The sequence below is a fragment of the Gastrolobium bilobum genome, unplaced genomic scaffold, assembly GCF_033153095.1.
Source record: "Gastrolobium bilobum isolate Gb01-03AN ecotype WA unplaced genomic scaffold, APGP_CSIRO_Gbil_v1 utg647, whole genome shotgun sequence".
NCBI classification, from domain to species: domain Eukaryota; kingdom Viridiplantae; phylum Streptophyta; class Magnoliopsida; order Fabales; family Fabaceae; genus Gastrolobium; species Gastrolobium bilobum.
The window spans coordinates 400,932-421,865 of record NW_026899122.1 but is presented as its reverse complement, the minus strand read 5'-3'; the positions used below and the strand labels follow the sequence as shown (position 1 = coordinate 421,865).

General features: G+C 32.2%; 3 protein-coding genes across 3 annotated transcripts; all 3 read right to left on the bottom strand.

Moving 5' to 3' along the window:
• Positions 1 to 2,730: 2,730 nt before the first annotated feature.
• LOC133287408 (uncharacterized) lies at positions 2,731 to 3,849 on the bottom strand. Its single transcript, XM_061485009.1, has one exon. The coding sequence runs from the start codon at positions 3,847 to 3,849 to the stop codon at positions 2,731 to 2,733; it is 1,119 nt and encodes a 372-aa protein (XP_061340993.1).
• Positions 3,850 to 12,914: 9,065 nt separating this feature from the next.
• On the bottom strand, positions 12,915 to 15,667 carry LOC133287407 (uncharacterized). Its single transcript, XM_061485008.1, has 11 exons — positions 15,518 to 15,667; positions 15,358 to 15,422; positions 15,162 to 15,256; positions 14,969 to 15,065; positions 14,760 to 14,884; positions 14,571 to 14,655; positions 14,349 to 14,481; positions 14,051 to 14,168; positions 13,794 to 13,918; positions 13,485 to 13,693; positions 12,915 to 12,948 (listed from the first exon to the last, which is right to left on the bottom strand). Exons 1-11 carry the CDS (start codon positions 15,665 to 15,667, stop codon positions 12,915 to 12,917), a joined length of 1,236 nt encoding a protein of 411 aa, XP_061340992.1.
• Positions 15,668 to 17,661: 1,994 nt separating this feature from the next.
• On the bottom strand, positions 17,662 to 18,364 carry LOC133287391 (14 kDa proline-rich protein DC2.15-like). The gene has a single exon (XM_061484988.1). The coding sequence runs from the start codon at positions 18,295 to 18,297 to the stop codon at positions 17,866 to 17,868; it is 432 nt and encodes a 143-aa protein (XP_061340972.1). The 5' UTR covers positions 18,298 to 18,364; the 3' UTR covers positions 17,662 to 17,865.
• Between the last annotated feature and the right edge of the window lie 2,570 nt (positions 18,365 to 20,934).

Genomic DNA, 20,934 nt, shown 5'->3' with positions numbered 1-20,934 from the left:
ATAATATATTTTTTAACAATAATTCAAAATTACTAAACAACAGCTTTTCACATATCTAATGGGTTAAAAATTATCTTCTTCATTTGGTATCAAAGCTATGCATATATGATTATAAGACCCAATTTTTTTAATTATAAAAATAATTCTAAATTTGCATATAAAGTTCATGATAAAATTTCGTTTGGAATTTTTTTGCAATTGATCTTGAAAATCTTGGGATTTTTGTTTTACGTGATGAGAATTTTCTAACCATATATCATATGCATATTTTCATTGAATATTCTAAGAAAATTTTGAATATGAAATTTTGGGTTTAATTACATGAAAGTTTAAAAAAATTCTCAATTTTTTTTTAATCGATACATTGAAACCTTAAATTGCTTTGGAGTTTTTGAGAAACAAGCTTTTAGTTATCTATTGACACAAAAATTATTTGAAATTATTTCCTATAGTGAAGAAATTTCGTTCATGAATGTATTGTTACGAAATATAGGGTTCGTATTATGAAAGTTTCAATCTTTCTTAAAATTGATATATTTTCATTGATGTAAAAGAAAAATTGATTCAAGAGTTTTTTTCCCTGTTATTTTTTTCACTCTTTTATGTTATTTTTAATACAAAAATCACATGTTTTTGTGCCAAGAAAAACTGCGACTCATAGCTTGAAAAATCACTTTTCAAATTCTAAAATTTCTCAAAAATATGTTATTTTTGAGATAGATTATATTAAAATCTGGTTGGTTTGTTGTTTCTGGGTTGTTTTGTGATGAAAATTGCTCAAAAATATTTTTTTTTTTTAGTTTGATGAAGCTCCGGTGACGGAATCCAATTTCGAGCAGTCAACCTGTTAAAGGAAAAAGAAAACACTGCAATGGAAGAAGCTCAATAAATCCTAGGGGTTAGGGTGAGATTGTGAGAGAGGTATCCTATTTATATTTTTCACTAAAAAGTCTCACGAAATCCACACCAATAGAAAATCCATTAAAATCGTTGAATTCTTGAATACCACGAGATTGTGATTTCATTGTTTAAAATCCTGATTGAATACCAACGGATTTGGACGGATTCTAAAATAATCCTTTAAAATCCTAATCGAATACCACGTGACTTTTTTCAATCAATTAAAATCCTAATTGAATACCAACAGATTTTTTTATCCAAAAACAATCCATTAAAATTCTTTAAAATCTCAATCTAATACACCCCTAAGTATTTTCCAAAAGATCTCATCAGCTTTTAGAGCAGGACAAATAAGAATAATGTCATCAGCTTACTGTTTAGATGAATGTTTGTAAATTTCATTTTGAATGATTTTAATTTTATAAAAATAGTTTTGAGTAAAAATAAATTTAAAGTTAAATGATTTATATATTTTTTAAAATTATATCAAAGAGAGATTTATAGTAAATTTAATATAAAATTTTCAACTTATATATATATATATTATTTATTATGTCATGAGATGGTCAAATTACTATTAAACTACGTCATTTTATTTATTTATTTTCTTATATTAGTTGATTCATCTTTGAATGGTTATGATTTTCATTTTTTTTAACATTGATCTATCTTTATATGGTTATGATTTAGTGACTGGACAAATATTTATATCTAATGACTTGGCACTCATATAGCCTTATATATATATATGTGTGGAAATGTAAGTCTGCTGTTATAGGAAAATAATTTTTTCTTCTGTACAGCAATCAAAATACGCGCTAGTCACTTTATCTGTTTTTTTTCTTAAAAGTAAATATCATTTTTGGTTCTTAGCAAATTTCTCGATGCCCGTTTTAGTCCCTAGCAAATAAAAAGGCTCATCGTGGTCCCTAAGAAATTCAAAATAGTCTCATTTAGTTGAAATCGTGATTCCTCACAAATTCAAAAAAGACCCATATTAATCCCTAAAAAGACTAAAATGGGTCCATTTTGAATTTCTTAAGGACCACGATGAGCCTTTTTATTTGCTAGGGACTAAAACGGGCATCGTAAAATTTGCTGAGAACCAAAAAAAGTATTTACTCTTCTCTTAAACAATGAACCCCTCTTGGTTGTATCATTCGGAGAAAAATATCCATTCCTTTAGCGGGAGAAAATTCAACCCCATTTATATTAAAACTAGTTGATTACCCGTGCGATGCACGGAGAAAAAATAAGTCGTTTTGTTTGTCCCGTAAACGAATTAATAAAAAAACCAGTTTATTCGTATGACATAAACGTGTAACTTTTAAGGTAGGAACAAAAAAGGAATATAATAATTTAAACACAGTAAATTCAAGAATTGATAGCAGAATCTCCATAAAAAAATGCAAATGTCATGTTGACAGCAATATAATAAGAAATCTGCCCAACCAATACTCGCAACAGTTGTAAAATCTCTTCCGCCATGCACTATTGGTATTTGCTCCTATTAGAAATGAATCATAAACAATATATAAACAATAATTGGAAAAGAAAAAATTATTGAAGGGAATTATATAGTTCATTATAGATGAATAATTCAGAATTACAATGAAAAAATCTTTGACTCTGAAAAATGACAAGGGAATAAAATACTGATTGTGCCTCGAATACTGAATGTGCATAACAATAAAAAAATTAGCGGAAAAATAGGCATAACAACTAAAGCAATGCAACAAAGAAGATTAAAAAATATTTTCTTATAAGAAATTGAGTTCTTACCTGATAACAAACAACAATGTTATCTCTTTGTAGAAGTAACCAAGTATACTACAGTAATCTTTGAAATACTTCCTTATAGACGAGGTTAAAAGTAGTATTTGTAACACATCCATCTTCGTCGAGTATCAGTATCTTCAATCCATGTCTGCTCTTTACTCTAGATAGTGCCACATATAATTGCCCATGAGTGAAGACAGGCCTAGGAAGATAAATTCCAACATGAGACAGCGACTGTCCTTGACTTTTGTTGATAGTCATCGCAAACGAAACTACGAAGGGGAATTGTCTTCTTTGGAAGTTTACTGGAAATGTATGACTTGATGGGTTCATCGTCATTCTAGGGATTAACACAGTATCTCCTATATTGTTTCCCGTAAGAACGATTGCCTCAACAACATGATTCCCCAACTTTGTAATAAGTAATCTCATACCGTTGCACAAACCTCTTGATTGATCAATATTTCTCAATAGCATAACCGGTACTTTAACCTTCAAAGTTAATTTATGATCAGGAATCCCCGAACATGAGAATGTATTTAAGATCTCAGGGGAGATTTCGTCATCCTCAAGAGATGAATTCCCATCTTGTTTCAAAACCTTATCTGAACTCAAAAACGTCATTTCTTCACCCGGAATCATAGCCATTAGGTGCTCGTTTAACATGGCAACATCAGACAATTTAGGAGTTAGAAGAGCACGTTCTTTGAAGAAAGTCGGATGTAATATATTATCCATCAGATTTGGGTAGACAAAATCAACAATATCTGAAAGTGGGTCTTCTGAACCTTTGATTAACAATTCATCTGGAACTGTTATAATAGATTCTCCATCAACATCATCTCCAAGATCACCATCTCCTATTTTAAGCAGCCACTCAAAAAATTCTTTTATTTCCAACAAATTATTAGTGCTACTTCTGGAACTGAGACGCATATTCTTGGTCGAAGTTAACAAATGACAATGGGACCATAGATAGGAAGAATTGATTGTTGCATTAACTATCTCTTGTCTACTCCCATGTGGAATGACGGGTAATATTTGTCGAAAGTCACCTCCTAGAACGACAACTTTTCCACCAAAGGGCATGTCAACACAGCTGGTGTCGTAAGATCTAAGAATATCTTTAAGTGTTCTATCAAGAGCCTCAAAGCAAAATTTGTGCACCATCGGGGCCTCATCCCAAATGATTAACTTTGTTTTTGACAACAACTCTGCCAAAGTAGAATTTTGTTTTATATTACACGTTGAATCTTCAGTGATTTGAATAGGAATACAAAATCTAGAATGTGTTGTACGTCCTCATGGAAGTAGAAGTGAAGCAATTCCGCTAGAAGCAACATTAAGCACTATTCCAGCTCTTGATCGAACAAATGCTGATAGGGTATTCCAAATAAATGTTTTTCCAGTGCCACCAAAGCCGTACAGGAAAACAAACCTCCTTTACCTGTTGAAACAGCTGAAATGATTTTGTCATAAACAACCCTCTGCTCATCAGTGAGTGAATTTAGTAGTCTGTCATGCTCTTTTTTAAGAGACAAACTGTCATACAACAATTCATCCAACACCAATCTATTCTGCATATCCAATAAAGATTCACCGACGATACTCAGCATTGATGGGTAATCAGAGAGGCATTTACCGTTGCTCTGCAACACCTTATCAATTTCTGTGAGGGTTATGTTTTTTATAGAATCCTCCGTAAGAAAAGCATCTGATAAAATTGAAAAATACAAAAAAAAAGGATTAACAAAGACAAAGTTGATGAGTAAAGAAAAATAAAGCGAAATTGTGAACAAAGCATAGTGTGGGAAACTTATGAAAAAAATTTAACAAAATATTAAGAATATTGTCGTGCATGATATATAGATGTAATTTTTTTAAGAAGCAACAGAAAAGAAAATCATATTTTTTCCAAGTTCAAATGAGTTAATGATGTTGAGCAATCATATATACAGGGTGGAGCAATTAATAAACTCTTAATCTATATATAAACATAGGCAAACGGTTTGCATGAATGAATGCACGATACAGAACAGAAAAAAGCATGAATGAATGCACGATAAAGAATATCGTCAGATAGTAATTCCCAACATTTTTGGAAAACATTTTCAGGCATGTTCATTGAGTTACTAAATAACAATAAAGCAAACAGATTTCTAAGATAAACTGCTGACCCCCAAGAACCTGCCTCCTTAATTGCATCAATGTACTCATTGTCATTTTCCAAAAGTCCCAGAGAATAGCAGGCATCCTTAAATGTAGGAAAAAACACTCCATTCACAGTTCTCAAATCTTCATAACTTGTACAACCCTTTTGAAAATTAAGTAAAGTTCGAAGATAGGAATCTTCTCCATTATTGGCAGAAAAACGATTTATTCTCCCAATTGAAAATCCTTGTTTTCTGGGATGCCATTCATGAATATTTTCTTTATAAACAAATTGAGTTGGATACTTTGCATAAGTGAGATGCCTACCTTCTGGATATTTTTTATTTGCATCCATCCAAGACTCGAAAATTGATTGTCTAGTTTCTGCCATAAACTTGACATTACATATTGAAGCATGATCACTAAAAACAACGGTCTTTTCATTGGGGAGGTGAAACGGCAATCTCTGAACAGGGGGGAATCTGTAATGAATTTCAAATCCAAATGTCCTCCAAGCAGCTTCACATGCGGATACATACCTATCATATATAAGCAATAAAGTCAAAATAAGCTAGAAAAAGGTTATTCCAAGTAACGAAAGGAAAATATAACCGAGATGAATTCAACAACCTGCAATCATAAAATATTTTGATTTCATCATCTGAATGATTTATAGCAGCTGTCACCCTGTCTTGCCCTTTATGTATGTATTTAAAAAGATATTTAATGGCATTACTCTGACAAGTATATTCAACGTTGATATGCGCTTGATATTTTAAAAGAAGTTTTGCATTATACGGCACAACATAATGGTTATCAAGTTCGACGCCACTTTTTTTGACAACACTCCCATCATTTCGTCTTTTATAATGAAGGAATCCATCATCATCAATAAAAGTACGGGAGCAGAACTTCTTGGAAAATTTCTTTGAACAATGTCCGTTTTTCATGCAAGGAGACTTGTAATTGTCAGGACCACATGGTCCATGCATCATGTAACTCGTGACAGCTGCAAAAAGTGAAGGATTGGAATCTTTGTTAGGAATTTCAGCTGAAATCAAATTATCAATGTCGAGTCCAGTATTAGGCTTTGCGGAGGGATGCAAAAAAGTAGAATATGAGCATGAGGCAGTCCACGTTTCTGAAATTCAACTGTACAAACACCTGTTACATTGGAACAAACAAATACAGTTAGTTAAAATCAACAAATTCGTCATAGACGATTTTTTTTTTAAATTTTTTTGGTAGGATACATAAAATTGTGATAAGGTTTGTACAATTATTTTCTATATATCAACGTGTTAGCCTTGTCATCAAACTAAAAAAAAAAATAAAGTAAACAATAAACTTACGTGCATTAACTGTGCCAAGAAAATGACCATTTTTTAAATCATGTAGCAATTGGTCTAATTTGAACTTGAATACTCTGCACAGAATATCAGGACGATCTTCAGCGTTAAGGTTTCTTGCCTTAAGAAATCTAGTAATCTCCGGCCACTTAGGATTGCAGGTGATAGTTATAAACAGATGAGGATATCCAGCCTAACGGCAAATTGCAAAGGCATCTTTACAATTCTCATCCATATATCTAGGTCCGCCCGTGAACGAAGAAGGAATAATGATACGCTTTCCAGTATTTATAGCTTCATCTTCACCCCTGTCAAATGCATGTTTTATATTTTTGTACAACTCTGCCCTGAGATGACTTTGGTTATATCGAATAAAATTCAGTCGATCAGACTCAACCATAGTGTAAGCATCCACCAAAAATTATTGAAAAAGCTTCCTTGAGTGATGGAGAACTTGGGACACTCCTGGTCTCATTTGAATTCTAAATGAAAAGAATTCTCGCATGTTAATAGTGGAACTTGGATTCGTCCTACCACGGGATATATAAGACCGCTCGACATCATCACAATAACCATCTTCACCATAAGGAAATAACAAAGGATACTGCAGTCCAAGATACAAAGGATGCTTAACATCTATACGTTGCAAAACTCTATCTTGTGTCTCAACAACAATATCCCTTTCACTCAATGCGTTGTCTATATCCCCAACAGTTATAATAACGATGAATACGTTTCATTTAAATAAAACAATGAAAAAGACAACTTACCTCCGAACGGGAGATGGAGAAAACGCAGCAAAATTGTCTACATAATATTCACAACACAAAAATAACGAAGAAAAAAGAATCAGACATTGTTCATTTTTATTTTTTTATCAACCGTCGAAGTTGAAGATTGTTGCAAGTTATATGATATCATATTTCGTATGGTTTAAAATAAAACTACTTTTATACAATTTGCGAATCAAACTTTGGCAAGAGTGAAAAAAAAATGTCAAAGACACGTGTGTGATCGAAGTTAATTGACACAACGTTTTTATGTTTTTTTTTTGTCTTATAATTCAACTTCAAAAGCACTATGTATAAGAAAAATATATGTATATATATGAACTGACTGTTACCGTTAGTAATATTACGGAGTGGTTGTCTGTTGCAGGTCAACTGATTATGCACATTGCTTACTTCAGAAAGTCTACACGTAATCAAATTCAACAATCAGGAACAGCAACAAATGGCACTCAAAACTATTTTGAAAAAAACCAATTGTAACGCAACACAAAAACAATTCAGGACGGAAAAAAAATACCCGCTGCCTTGGGTGTCAGTGAACGGAAACAACAGACAGAAAACAATGAATCAAATTTGGATATGAAGAAATATATGTATTTATTATATTTTATTCAAAACTACAGCTGTATATTCATGTCCCCATGTTCGCAATGAAAAGAGAAAAAAATAAAAATAAAAACTACATGTAAATTTTCTTGAACATAAGTTCATGTAATAGAAAAAAAATCAAACACACGCGTATAAGAGAAGGTATTTAACACAGGTTTTTTTTTCCGTTATACTTCCTCTTGAAAAGCAATATATATCATAAGAATAATACACGTGCACATAGATTATTATGTACAATCAGTGTAGCATACGTCAGGAATTATATGGCGAAAAAATATATGAATACATTTCTTGTTATACTTCTTCTTCAAAAGCAATAATTTACCGTTAGTAGCATTACGGAGCTGTCGTCTGTTGCAGCTCAACTGATGTTGTACATTGATGACGTCAGAAAGTCTACATGGTATAAAAAGCAACAATCAGAAACAACAACATATCGCACTAAAAAGGATTTGAATTTAACTTGGATAACGTAACATAGAAGAAATCGGAGCCAAATAAAAATTACCCGCTGCCTTGGGTGTCAGTGAACGGAGATAGATTTTCTACACAACAACAGACAAAAAACAATGAATCAAATTTGGATATGAAGAAATATATGTATTTATTATATTTTTTTCAAAACTACAGCTGTATATTCATGTCCCTATGTTCGCAATGAAAAGAGAAAAAAATAAAAATAAAAACTACATGTAAATTTTCTTGAACATAAGTTCATGTAATAGAAAAAAAAATCAAACACACACGTATAAGAGAAGGTATTTAACACAGGTTTTTTTTTTCCGTTATACTTCCTCTTGAAAATCAATATATATCATAAGAATAATACACGTGCACATCGATTATTATGTACAACCAGTGTAGCATACGTCAGAAATTATATGGCGAAATGAATACATTTCTTGTTATACTTCTTCTTCAAAAGCAATAATTTACCATTAGTAACATTACAGAGCTGTCGTCTGTTGCAGCTCAACTGATGCTGTACATTGATGATGTCAGAAAGTATACATGGTATAAAAAGCAACAATCAGAAACAACAATATAATGCACTAAAAAGGATTTGAATTTAACTTGGATAACATAACATAGAAGAAATCGGAGCCAAATAAAAATTACCCGCTGCCTTGGGTGTCAGTGAACGGAGATAGATTTTCTACACAACAACAGACAGAAAACAATGAATCAAATTTGGATATGAAGAAATATATGTATTTATTATATTTTTTTCAAAACTACAGCTGTATATTCATGTCCCCATGTTCGCAATGAAAAGAGAAAAAAATAAAAATAAAAACTACATGTAAATTTTCTTGAACATAAGTTCATGTAATAGAAAAAAAAATCAAACACACGCGTATAAGAGAAGGTATTTAACACAGGTTTTTTTTTCCGTTATACTTCCTCTTGAAAAGCAATATATATCATAAGAATAATACACGTGCACATCGATTATTATGTACAATCAGTGTAGCATACGTCAGGAATTATATGGCGAAAAAATATATGAATACATTTCTTGTTATACTTCTTCTTCAAAAGCAATAATTTACCGTTAGTAGCATTACGGAGCTGTCGTCTGTTGCAGCTCAACTGATGTTGTACATTGATGACATCAGAAAGTCTACATGGTATAAAAAGCAACAATCAGAAACAACAACATATCTCACTAAAAAGGATTTGAATTTAACTTGGATAACGTAACATAGAAGAAATCGGAGCCAAATAAAAATTATCCGCTGCCTTGGGTGTCAGTGAAGGGAGATAGATTTTCTACACAACAACAGACCAAAAACAATGAATCAAATTTGGATATGAAGAAATATATGTATTTATTATGTTTTTTAGCAAAACTACAGCTGTATATTCATGTCCCCATGTTCACAATAAAAAGAGAAAAAAATAAAAATAAAAACAACATGTAAACTTTCTTGAACATAAGTTCATGTAATAGAAAAAAAATCAAACACACGCGTATAAGAGAAGTTATCAGTAATCTGCTTTTTTTTTCCCGTTATACTTCCTCTTGAAAAGCAATATATATCATAAGAATAATACACGTGCACATCGATTATTATGTACAATCAGTGTAGCATACGTCAGAAATTATATGGCAAAAAAATATATGAATACATTTCTTGTTATACTTCTTCTTCAAAAGCAATAATTTACCGTTAGTAACATTACGGAGCTGTCGTCTGTTGCAGCTCAACTGATGTTGTACATTGATGACGTCAGAAAGTCTACATGGTATAAAAAGCAACAATCAGAAACAACAACATATTGCACTAAAAAGGATTTGAATTTAACTTGGATAACGTAACATAGAAGAAATCGGAGCCAAATAAAAATTACCCGCTGCCTTGGGTGTCAGTGAAGGGAGATAGATTTTCTACACAACAACAGACAAAAAACAATGAATCAAATTTGGATATGAAGAAATATATGTATTTATTATGTTTTTTAGCAAAACTACAGCTGTATATTCATGTCCCCATGTTCGCAATAAAAAGAGAAAAAAATAAAAATAAAAACAACATGTAAACTTTCTTGAACATAAGTTCATGTAATAGAAAAAAAATCAAACACACGCGTATAAGAGAAGTTATCAGTAATCTGCTTTTTTTTTCCGTTATACTTCCTCTTGAAAAGCAATATATATCATAAGAATAATACACGTGCACATCGATTATTATGTACAATCAGTGTAGCATACGTCAGAAATTATATGGCAAAAAAATATATGAATACATTTCTTGTTATACTTCTTCTTCAAAAGCAATAATTTACCGTTAGTAACATTACGGAGCTGTCGTCTGTTGCAGCTCAACTGATGTTGTACATTGATGACGTCAGAAAGTCTACAAGGTATAAAAAGCAACAATCAGAAACAACAACATATCGCACTAAAAAGGATTTGAATTTAACTTGGATAACGTAACATAGAAGAAATCGGAGCCAAATAAAAATTACCCGTTGCCTTGGGTGTCAGTGAAGGGAGATAGATTTTCTACACAACAACAGACAAAAAACAATGAATCAAATTTGGATATGAAGAAATATATGTATTTATTATGTATTTATTACACAACGCGTCATGATTAATACTGACAACACATCTGCATGCGCACACACCATTGGAATACTGAACGTCATGTATGGTGGGACACCATTATGAGACACAGTGTAAAGTACTTTGAGAAAACTTAAACCATTATTAGACTGGAAAAAAATCTAGTGAGTAATTTTTATTTCATATAAAAATAACGACCAAAAATGATAATTATAATAAAATGTTTTACAATAATTTAGGGAAAAAATTGTATAAATGAAGAAATTAAATATTAAACGACGTAAGTTCATTTTATTAAATCCTAAACATAAAAACAAACAAATAATAAATGTATTAAAAAGTTTTTAATAATTCAAAAAAAATTAATTCGCAGTGGCGATTTGGACATAATTATACTGAAACAATTGTAATCGAAGAAATTAAATATTAAACAACGAAAGTAAATTTTAAAAATGTAATAAAATGTTTTTTAATAATTTTTTTAAAAATAATTCGTAGTGGAACACTACACATAATCAGATTTATTGCTTTGTTATTTAGTCACTCACCAATGAAACATTGAAATATGTATTAATTCGCAGTGGAATATTACTAATTTCATATGTTGAATCTAAATCCTTTGAAACAATGTTATATACTGTGGAAAACCAAAACGTCCATACGAATTCATACACTCAACCTTTTTTTATAAAAGAATAAACCAAAAGGTCCATGCAAATACAAATATTAAGGAGAATGCAAACATTACAAATCTCAGACACTTAACAACAGGGGATAAAAATCTTCAAATGGTTTCAACAGTAGTTATTCCATTACAACACCCCAACAGTGAAAACATAAAGCAGCACACTCAGAGCCAAAGATACATATTTTCGCAAAACATTTCCAAACATCGCTTCTTCATCAAAGGATCCCTTGCAATTTCGCGAAATTCTTTACAGGTTAACTCGAGATTGTAGATATCAAACATCGTTTGGGAGTCAACCATAGCAAATATTTCAATCAAAACATCTTTTGGAAGACCCTTTAGGGACATAGGACTATCAGCAGCACTCCTTAGACGTTTTGCAGAAGTGGAAGCATCCATTTGATTACAGCTTGATGGAGATAAGATGAAGAGAGAGAGTTGTGTTCGTTCAAAAATACCACAACTCAGTTATTTATATAGACTTATGCAGAACAAAGAGATGAAAGAGATAAGATGTTATGAAACCAACAGTCATATTTAAAATTATTTGAGCTGTTAACATCTCGGTAGCATGCACAATTAAAATGAGAATTAAAAAGTATCTTGAATTCATTAATGTATGTTATATTTTCGAGTGCAACTCATAACAACATAAACAACAGACATTGCATTGCAGAAATTGGGATTCTGCTATATAATGTGAAAAATGACAATGTCAAAGACAATTCATACATTATTTTTTCTTCCTTCTACGGGTAATCAACGAACACAGCACATTTCACTTCACCACACTTTACTTCATAACAGGTTACAATGGGTGATAACATTTCTCTCAAACAAATTAAAGACTACTTATTCCAACACATAATTCAAACAGCAAAAACACAACTCAAAGATTACGATAAAAGTTCGTGTAAAACATTTCCAAAGAACGTTTCTTCATCAAAGGATCCCTTACAATTCCAAGAAATTATTTACAGGTTAACTCAAGGCTATAGATATCAAATATCCTCTGGGAGTCCACCATAGCAAAGATTTCGATCAGGATATCTCTTGGAAGATCTTTCAGAGACACATGACCATCAGTAACCATCTTTGCACGTTTTGCAGAAGGCAAAGAATCCATGGACTAAGATGAAACATACCTACTATGTGGCCTCTTTATATAAACCCCCAGATGTAAATTATAGTGGCAAACCAACAGTCAATAAAACTTAAATTGCAAGTGCTCATATCTCGGTAATATGCAGAAATTGATTTCCAAAGAAAGCACACGTATAAAATGAATGACTATTTTACAATTCCAAGTGGACAATATCATAAATCCATTATATGCCACCTCAAAAATTCATAACATTGTCTTTGAATAATCTCTGATTACCCAAACCCCAAGTTTAAAATAAGGACTGCAGAATCAGTGTTCTATAAAATCCATCAACAATAGATAGGGAATGGTCACCACATATTAAACACATTACACAGTACAACAGGGAATTATAAAACAAAAGAAATGTTTGGATAAGTTTTTTTTCTGAAACACTAAATAATCAGACATTCGGTCATGGTTGCTTCGCTCACTGAGAGTTTGTATACGCTTCAGCATCGAACCTATTTCAAAAACCAAAAAACAAATTACAGAAATCAGTAATCTGTATCGGATCATGAAATGAAAATCACTTTCAATTTACAATTATTGGTTGCATGAAAAAAAAGGTAACGTAATTTTTTTTTTCTTATGATGAATTAAAATATATTCAAAATTTAGAATTTACATAACTCTTTTTCAAGCTTAATTTTTTTCGTTGTTCGCACAACCGAAGACTTAAATTCCTCAACATGAGGATCATGAGAATTCATCACAGGTGTCAATAAAGTTAGAGAAATGTCACCAACATCAGCATTGTCACATGTCTGGCTTTCAACATCCTAGTCGATCAAATAAAAAAGAAAAAATATTCGGTTAAGCACATATTACGAAAATTCACAACTGTAAACTCATTATGTAACACGTATATAAATTGAAATAATCCTTTTCTGGGTCTAATGATAACATTTCATTTTTGGTTGCATTATCGAAATTTGCTTCATCCTGTAATCAACAGCAACCAAAAACAGTCATATAAATGAATTCAAATTGTGGAGACCTCATATGAACAGTTGGACATCGTACATTGGGGTCAACCAAATCATTCAGGAATGCTGTGATTATCTCCTCGCTGATACAAATCTTAGATACTTGATATTTTGGCTCACTGTACGCGTTCAAATTTTTTTCCTTCACATTAATCTTAAACAACATGGATTTTTCATTCAGAACATTTAGTTGCTCGGGATACTCTTCTGCATCAGCACCCTGGGAAAAGGAATTTAAAAAGAAAACCAATTTTCAAGTTACATACAGACAATGGTCATACATTACTTAATAACTAATCGATCCAAATAAGAAAACAAACCCTTTTGAAATGCAACTCGCGCAACTCAGCAACACTCATTCCCAACAAAGTAACACAGTCTTGATCAAACAGCAAAAAAAGAAGCAGAATCCGTGTTATCCACAACTCTGACTTGAACACTAAATCTATAAAAAATTTAAAAAAAAAACATCTATCATAAACAGACAATTACTAATCAGATCTAACACAGTTTAAAAATTTAGCATAGCTATTTTACCTAGGTATGTAATCTTCCCAATGTTTATGGCAGTTTTTACAGTACCATTTTTCAAAATCTTCGCAAACGGAAAATGGACACCTATTGCATGACCAGTACCACCAGTTGTATCTGCTCTCAATTGATTTTATAGTCCCATAAGTGATGCATGTGGTTACCTGCAATACGGGAATGCAACAAATTAATGAACAACATACCAAAAAAAAAACGAAACAAACAAAGGGCCTCAAACATGCCCACAAAAGGTGCATAACAGAAACTGGTAGATATCAACAACAACAAACGACAGCAGAAATGAAAATTTATATACGTGTTACACATGAAAATTTAACATTCACCTCACTACACAACTTGATATCACTGATTGACTTTCTATCGGTCTCTTTAAGAAAATCACTTTCGTACGAATATGACGACTGAGTAGACAATTGAGTCAACCTCAAACTACTTTCCACACCATCAGACGATAGACTACAATGCAAACATTAACAGCAACATAAGATTACATGCGGCTGAATAAAAAAAAATGACAGCAGCAATAAAAAGGATAATATGCAAACCATTTTTTGAACTCCACAATCTCAGGCAAATTTGAATCCATGATAATCTTGGTCGTATATTTTGTATTCGTCACTCCGATTTTACCTATACAAAACAGAAACAACGAACACCCATCAATCTATAATACGATACAAAAGCTAAAATTAAATCAGAAACACGTAGAAAATAAAATTTAACACAACACATACCCCTAAAACCCTTTATCCTCCCTAGTTGAACAATCATCACCTTATGAGGAGTGTCATTGCTTGCCAAAAAAATTTGTACCTCATCCACATAATGCTCCCACAAAGTGCATTCCAGCTTGTGACCCCTATACATTAGAAGCGCACAGACGAAGGTTACAGATATAACAATTAGGTTAAGACACTGTAAAAAAAGTTAACATTCTGTATACCTGAGATTGTCGAGTTCTAACACGATCATCTTTGTCTTCCTGCCGGAAACCAGATGCTCACACACTTCCCCAACTCCCGACAGTAAACCAATGACGTCTACACAGCAAAGAAGACAACACTAATATAATAATTTAAATCGCAAAATAGACTGTTAATCAACAACGGTGGTCCCTAAACATTACACAACACTACCTACTAAATACGGAGAATCAGACGATTCTTTCTCAATGAGATCGTAATCAACAAAATCAAAAACATTCGCAGGAAAATTAGGTTGAACAATTGATCTAACATCAGTCCTCAAGTTGAAAGACAGACGAAACTCATGACGGGTTGGCCTAAAATTATCGCTACTGAATCCAACTCCGAAAATTTTAATAAAATACACTTCTCCATCCGTGATTTTTTCCGGACCTGAAGAGTTCCTTTCACAGTGGCATGGATCCTTCCACCCTACAAAAAAAGGTAAAGACAAAGAATCAACAACACAAAACGAAAATCACAACAACGGCCACGAAAAGAAAAGAAAAAAGATCTGTATTATATACTCGTTCATCCAACAGAACCATCTCAACATTGTCGTCTAAACCTTTACGTTGAAAGTTAGGAACCTGCCAAGATCGAACCACCTTCACCTTAATCCTCCAGTCCTCCTTTGTAGGATTAAGATCCTTTATAAAATCATATCTTGAAACCATTTCTTTTAGGGATAACGAAAAGACGAAAAGAAGCAGCAGAAGGAAAAGACGAAAAAATGACGAACATAAACAACTGAAAATCGGAGGCAAAAACGTAAACAAAATGCAAAACACTCCCTTTTATAGACGCATGCAGTCAGAGTTAAATAAAATGGACTCTCCAAATGTTTTCCCTCCATCGAAACTTTCCAATTCAAATTTTCAAACCATTTCACAATTTGAATTCGAATTTTTAATCATTAATCAGATGAACAATTCCAATTCCAATGTAATAACAACTGAGTCATTAAAACAGAGGACCAATTCCAATGTGAACAGCAGTGGGCATTAAATGCCTTGCCTGCCACCACATCTGTTTAATATTTTTGAATTTAAAAATCTAATTTTTGATTTTTAAAAGAAAAATCCCTTTTCAATTTCCAATTTCAATTTCCAATTTACTAAAGATGGAAAGTTTGCAGTTGTCATGTAGTGTGAACAGAAATTTGAGAATTAAGGAGAGAGTGCCACATAGGAAAACTTTCCAAAGTTTGGGTTTCCTTTATATATATATAGATTATACTTAAATTTTAATTGTTGATCTTAATTATATTCAATAATTCTATTTTTTTATAATTATCTGGGCCATTGAACACAAAGAGATTGATGTAAAAAAATTTATTTTTGTACCGATATAAAAATTATTAACGCACCAAATTGTATTTATGGTGTTTGAGAGTGCTTTTCTTCATGTGACTTATATTAGGAAATTTACCTGATCTTAACCCAAAATTATATTTGTCTTCCCAAGAAGAGATAGAGTCGTGCATTAAATTTTAAACCATAAATTAAGAAAAAGTTATAAATTATATAATAAAGGTGTATGACTTATATGAGTTTATAATTTTGTAATTTATATTTCCCAATCTATAATTTTTAAAAAAATTAATATAATACTTTCTTTGGAAAGTGAGCTACTTCAAATTTCCATATTAAACTATAACAATCAATCAAACTCTTCAAATTTCCATATAAACTATAACAATCAATCAAATCCTAAGCTTCTTCTAACCATCAGCCTCATATTCCACACTTCCTTTATCGTTTCGGCTTACGTCCAGCGGTCGCAAACAATTGACTCACTGTCTTGCTCTTGCTCTGTTTACACTTTACAATGGGTCAATCTCCAATCCAACAACCTCCATAAAAAACAAACACACATACGTAGGTTTTCATTTCTTCTGAAAAGCCAAACAAAGGTTTCATTTTGAATATACCAATAATCTTCACAACAGTGTCACAAGACATGTTTGCTCCACTTGTTCTACCAACATCGCTTCCCAAATTAGGAAGCAATCGGGATTCAAAAGGGAAATTTTATACACCAAAATGCCAAGGATTCAAATGATATGAAGATTTTGTGATTTAAAGAAAAGGAGGTACCGAATTCGGTATTTTTTTAATATTAAATTTTTTTTCCCAATCAAGCCAACGTACGTCAATGCTAAAGAAACATAATACCGTCAATTCACACCTTACTCTCAAATATTTTTTTTCTCTTCAATGGAAATCATCTTCTCTGCACCAGAAATAGATGCTCCTTCTATTGGGAGTGAGATATTTGGACAAAAAAAATTGTTTTCTCTTTTCTCCGTATTTACATGTCAGAAAATATTTTATTTTGATTGACTAGAACCACTGAATCAATTGGTGTGCCAGGATCATAGTAAATATTTCTTCTTCAATGGTAGTTGAGTATAAAATATTAATAAAAATAATATTATTGTATTTTTTTTATAATCATAAGTCATAACTAATTATTAAGCATTCATAATATATTTTATATTAAGTAATAACGCAGCTTTCAAAAACATTCAGATGATAAATGGTAATGTGCACTAATTTAAGTTACTGTGTACTAATAAGGAGACCTAATAAGATAAATAAGCTTGCTTAATTAGTTATTTGATGAAGCGCAAGTTAGAAAATCGATAGAACAAAATGTTTACACAGACTCGCCATCAAAACGACAATAATTTCCATAAAACGAAGAAAAAGAACAACATTAATATATGAAAAACACAATAACAGAAAAGCAACTATTGCCAAAGAAATTCTTAGACAGGCACTGAATCATCAATCCAATGATTCTAGTGCATATTTAAACATTTCTCTTACGACAAATTAAATGAGACATAACCTAATTCGAATGAACCTAGCTAGGCACATTGGAAACCTGGAGGAACTGTTTTTTCACAAGCACTAAGGATCAAACTGAGCGTGACAGGTATATTCAAATTGATTCCAAGAACATTAGCCTTAATAGCAGTGCAAAGGCAAAGTGCGGCTTCCAAATCTGCCAAACCCATGATCAATGCACAACACTTGCTTGAAGGAGGAGTTCCAACAATAACGTTAACAAGCCCTAATAGATCAGCACAAACCCCTAGCTTTAATGTGTCTTTGGGACAGTGTTGTTGTGCTGGTGCTGGAGGAGGACAAGGCTTTGGTGTAGGTGGTGTTGGCTTAGGTGTGGGTGATGGTGAACTTGGGGTAGGTGTGGGTTTGCATGAGCCACAAGCCTCAGTGAATGTTGAGTAAGCAAGCAGAGAAAGAACTAAAATGATGGCAGAGAGTTTGTTGGAAGCCATGGCTATATGCTTTGATTGATGTTGAATGGGAAGGCTATAAGTGATGTTTTTAAAGGCAAATTGTAAGGTGTATATTGGAAATCTAATTGAGTGGAAGCGAGGGAAAGGGTAGTATGATAACGTTCCAGTTGGAACTTTTGTATGCTTCTGAAAAGAATGGATCAGAATATCTTGGTTGATGATAATGGCTAGCTAGCCTGAGTTTCTATCGCGTGAAAAAATGGTCATGTTATTTGATTACAACACTCATTTAAAAATTATATACTTTTCTCTCTCTTATCTCATCATCATCAACGAGTGGTTGTGATTAAATAATATGACTACTTTTGCACGTGAGAGGATCCACTCCCAACTAGCCTTGGCGTCTATTTGTTAGATATTATTTCTCTTATTACCCATTGACCATTGTGATAACTTTAAATTAAGAAGGTGCGTTTCTTCCAGTGTATTCTGGTAAATAATATTGTGGACTAGGTTTACTCATTCCGCGGGAAGTGATAACGTTTTCAGGGGTGCTCATGAGAATGCCAGAGAATCACAATTTCACATTGTTAGTTCGACCCCTGAAAAGGGCAGCTAATTGGACTTTTTCGCACTGTGTCAAAGGAATTTTAAAAATAAGGACAGAAAATGACTCCTTTGATTTTTACTTGCTCAGTGTAAAAAATTGTACACTAGAGAACATCTTCGATATTAACATGAGGAGGGTTATATTGATAATTTTTTATTTTTTTTTACAAACTTACAAATTACACTATATCTGATCGGGTACCGATCAGACATAATGTAATTTGTAAACAGTTTTTTTAAATATAATCTTCTCCTTATTGTATATTTCGCGATTGTAGTGAATATGGGGGTACGGACTCTGTTTAAAAGGAAATTATATATTATATATTTCATGGAATAAATAAATATAATATTGAAAAAAAATCTTTAAAAAATATGTCAACTAATGTGTTATGTTTCTATTGATGTAGTGTAGTACTGTAGAGTATATCTCGTGCCGTAGAGTAGAGGAGAATATTCTCTCTAGACTCGTCCTTTTTGCATGCCTCGACCTCGACGTTCACAAACAGCACTATTTTATTTAAAAATAAAAATAAAAATTGATGTTTAATCTACCATTCTCTCCATGTTAATTTGTTGATTTAATTCTCACAAACATTCCGTAAAATGAGTTGTTGTGGGAGTGGGATATTTCCAATTTTATTAGCGATTTCCAGCCTATAAATGGTTTCAAAATCAAAATATGAAGTTGTTGTTTGAGACACTTTTGTCTTGTCTCATGAGCATTAGTGGGCTGGCTATCAATTAAATGAATTCATATTTGTATTGAGGTGCATGAGCACATGCCTCATTGCCTCTACTTTACACGTCGCGGGCAACAACAACACTAGCTAGGATGGCAGTGGATAACGAGGTCAGCATCCTCGACGGAGAATCTACAGTCCACATCCTGGAGTGGGAAAATGGTTTTTCACAACCAAACATATATCTCAAAATCAAACATTTCTTTCTTTTTTTTGTACCCATCAATTTTCAATTTATATGCTTTTCGATAATGTATCGTTAATATTCTATATGTCTATAGCTAGTCTTATATATTGAAGGAAAACATATAAAGAATTGTTCTATTACGCATTCTTCATGTCGAGGCATGTTAATTGCTTTTACTTACGCTGCTATAAAAGCCCGTGGCGTCTCAAGCTCATATATTCCTCAATGTCTCCTTTGTCAATTTGCTATTCAAATTACTCAGAGATGCTTGTGTCACACACACATATATATATATGGCTGCCTCTTGATTAGTTGTTGTTTCTTTTTTATTTGAGTTCATGTAAAAAAAAAAAGTCGATATGATTCTTCAATGGTTAGTAATATATACATAAGATAAGTTAAGATTATTTTTTTAAAAAGGAAATTAAGACTCACCACTGATATAGGCTTTAAAAGAAGCTTCCAGGGACTCCATAAATAGAGAAATGAATATATAAATGGAGTTTCAATTGATTTACGAGTGAATTTTTTCCCTTTATCATACAATGTATTTATTACTTGATGCTTCTTAGTACGCGCATCCATATATGTAAATTCATTCTTCGGATCTTATGAAATTAAACAAAACATAAATGAAAACGATAAATATTTGTCCTTTTAAAGGATAACTATTTTAGTTAAAACTAGTATTTTTTTATAATTTTTTATTTAAAATTTAAATTAAAAAATATTGCATTTTATTCCATATGATTTTTATTATGTATCTCTTTTTTGTGAGCATATATCACAGCCTCACATCGCACTTTCTCCTCTATGATTTAGCTTGGACAGATTTGAAGCCTTTCCTCCAAGCTAAATCAATATACTTTCCTCCAAGCTAAATCAAGATATATTTCTTCGCCTTAGAATTAATCATATAGATACGCTCACACGTGCAAATATTAGTACATACTCTTGAGGAAAGCCGAAAACTGTTTTGCTAGGGTTTGGTCTAGGGTTTCATCGGGGTGTGTGCCTAGCCATGCAGAAGCCTGCTGTTCGTGGTTTGGACATAGAAGAAAAAGATATTCTACATCGTAGCCAGAAGAAAGTTAAAAGAGGTGATGAGGCCTTCTCGCATGATCAATCCATGGTCCC

Coding starts and splice junctions, on each gene's coding strand:
- LOC133287408 (XM_061485009.1), bottom strand. CDS start 3,849: ATGGTGCACAAATTTTGCTTTGAGGCTCTTGATAGAACACTTAAAGAT.
- LOC133287407 (XM_061485008.1), bottom strand. CDS start 15,667: ATGGTTTCAAGATATGATTTTATAAAGGATCTTAATCCTACAAAGGAG. Junction 14,656..14,759: donor GAGGATAAAGGGTTTTAGGG/GTATGTGTTGTG, acceptor TGTTTTGTATAG/GTAAAATCGGAGTGACGAAT. Junction 12,949..13,484: donor TGTCCAACTGTTCATATGAG/GTCTCCACAATT, acceptor TTTTTGAAATAG/GTTCGATGCTGAAGCGTATA.
- LOC133287391 (XM_061484988.1), bottom strand. CDS start 18,297: ATGGCTTCCAACAAACTCTCTGCCATCATTTTAGTTCTTTCTCTGCTT.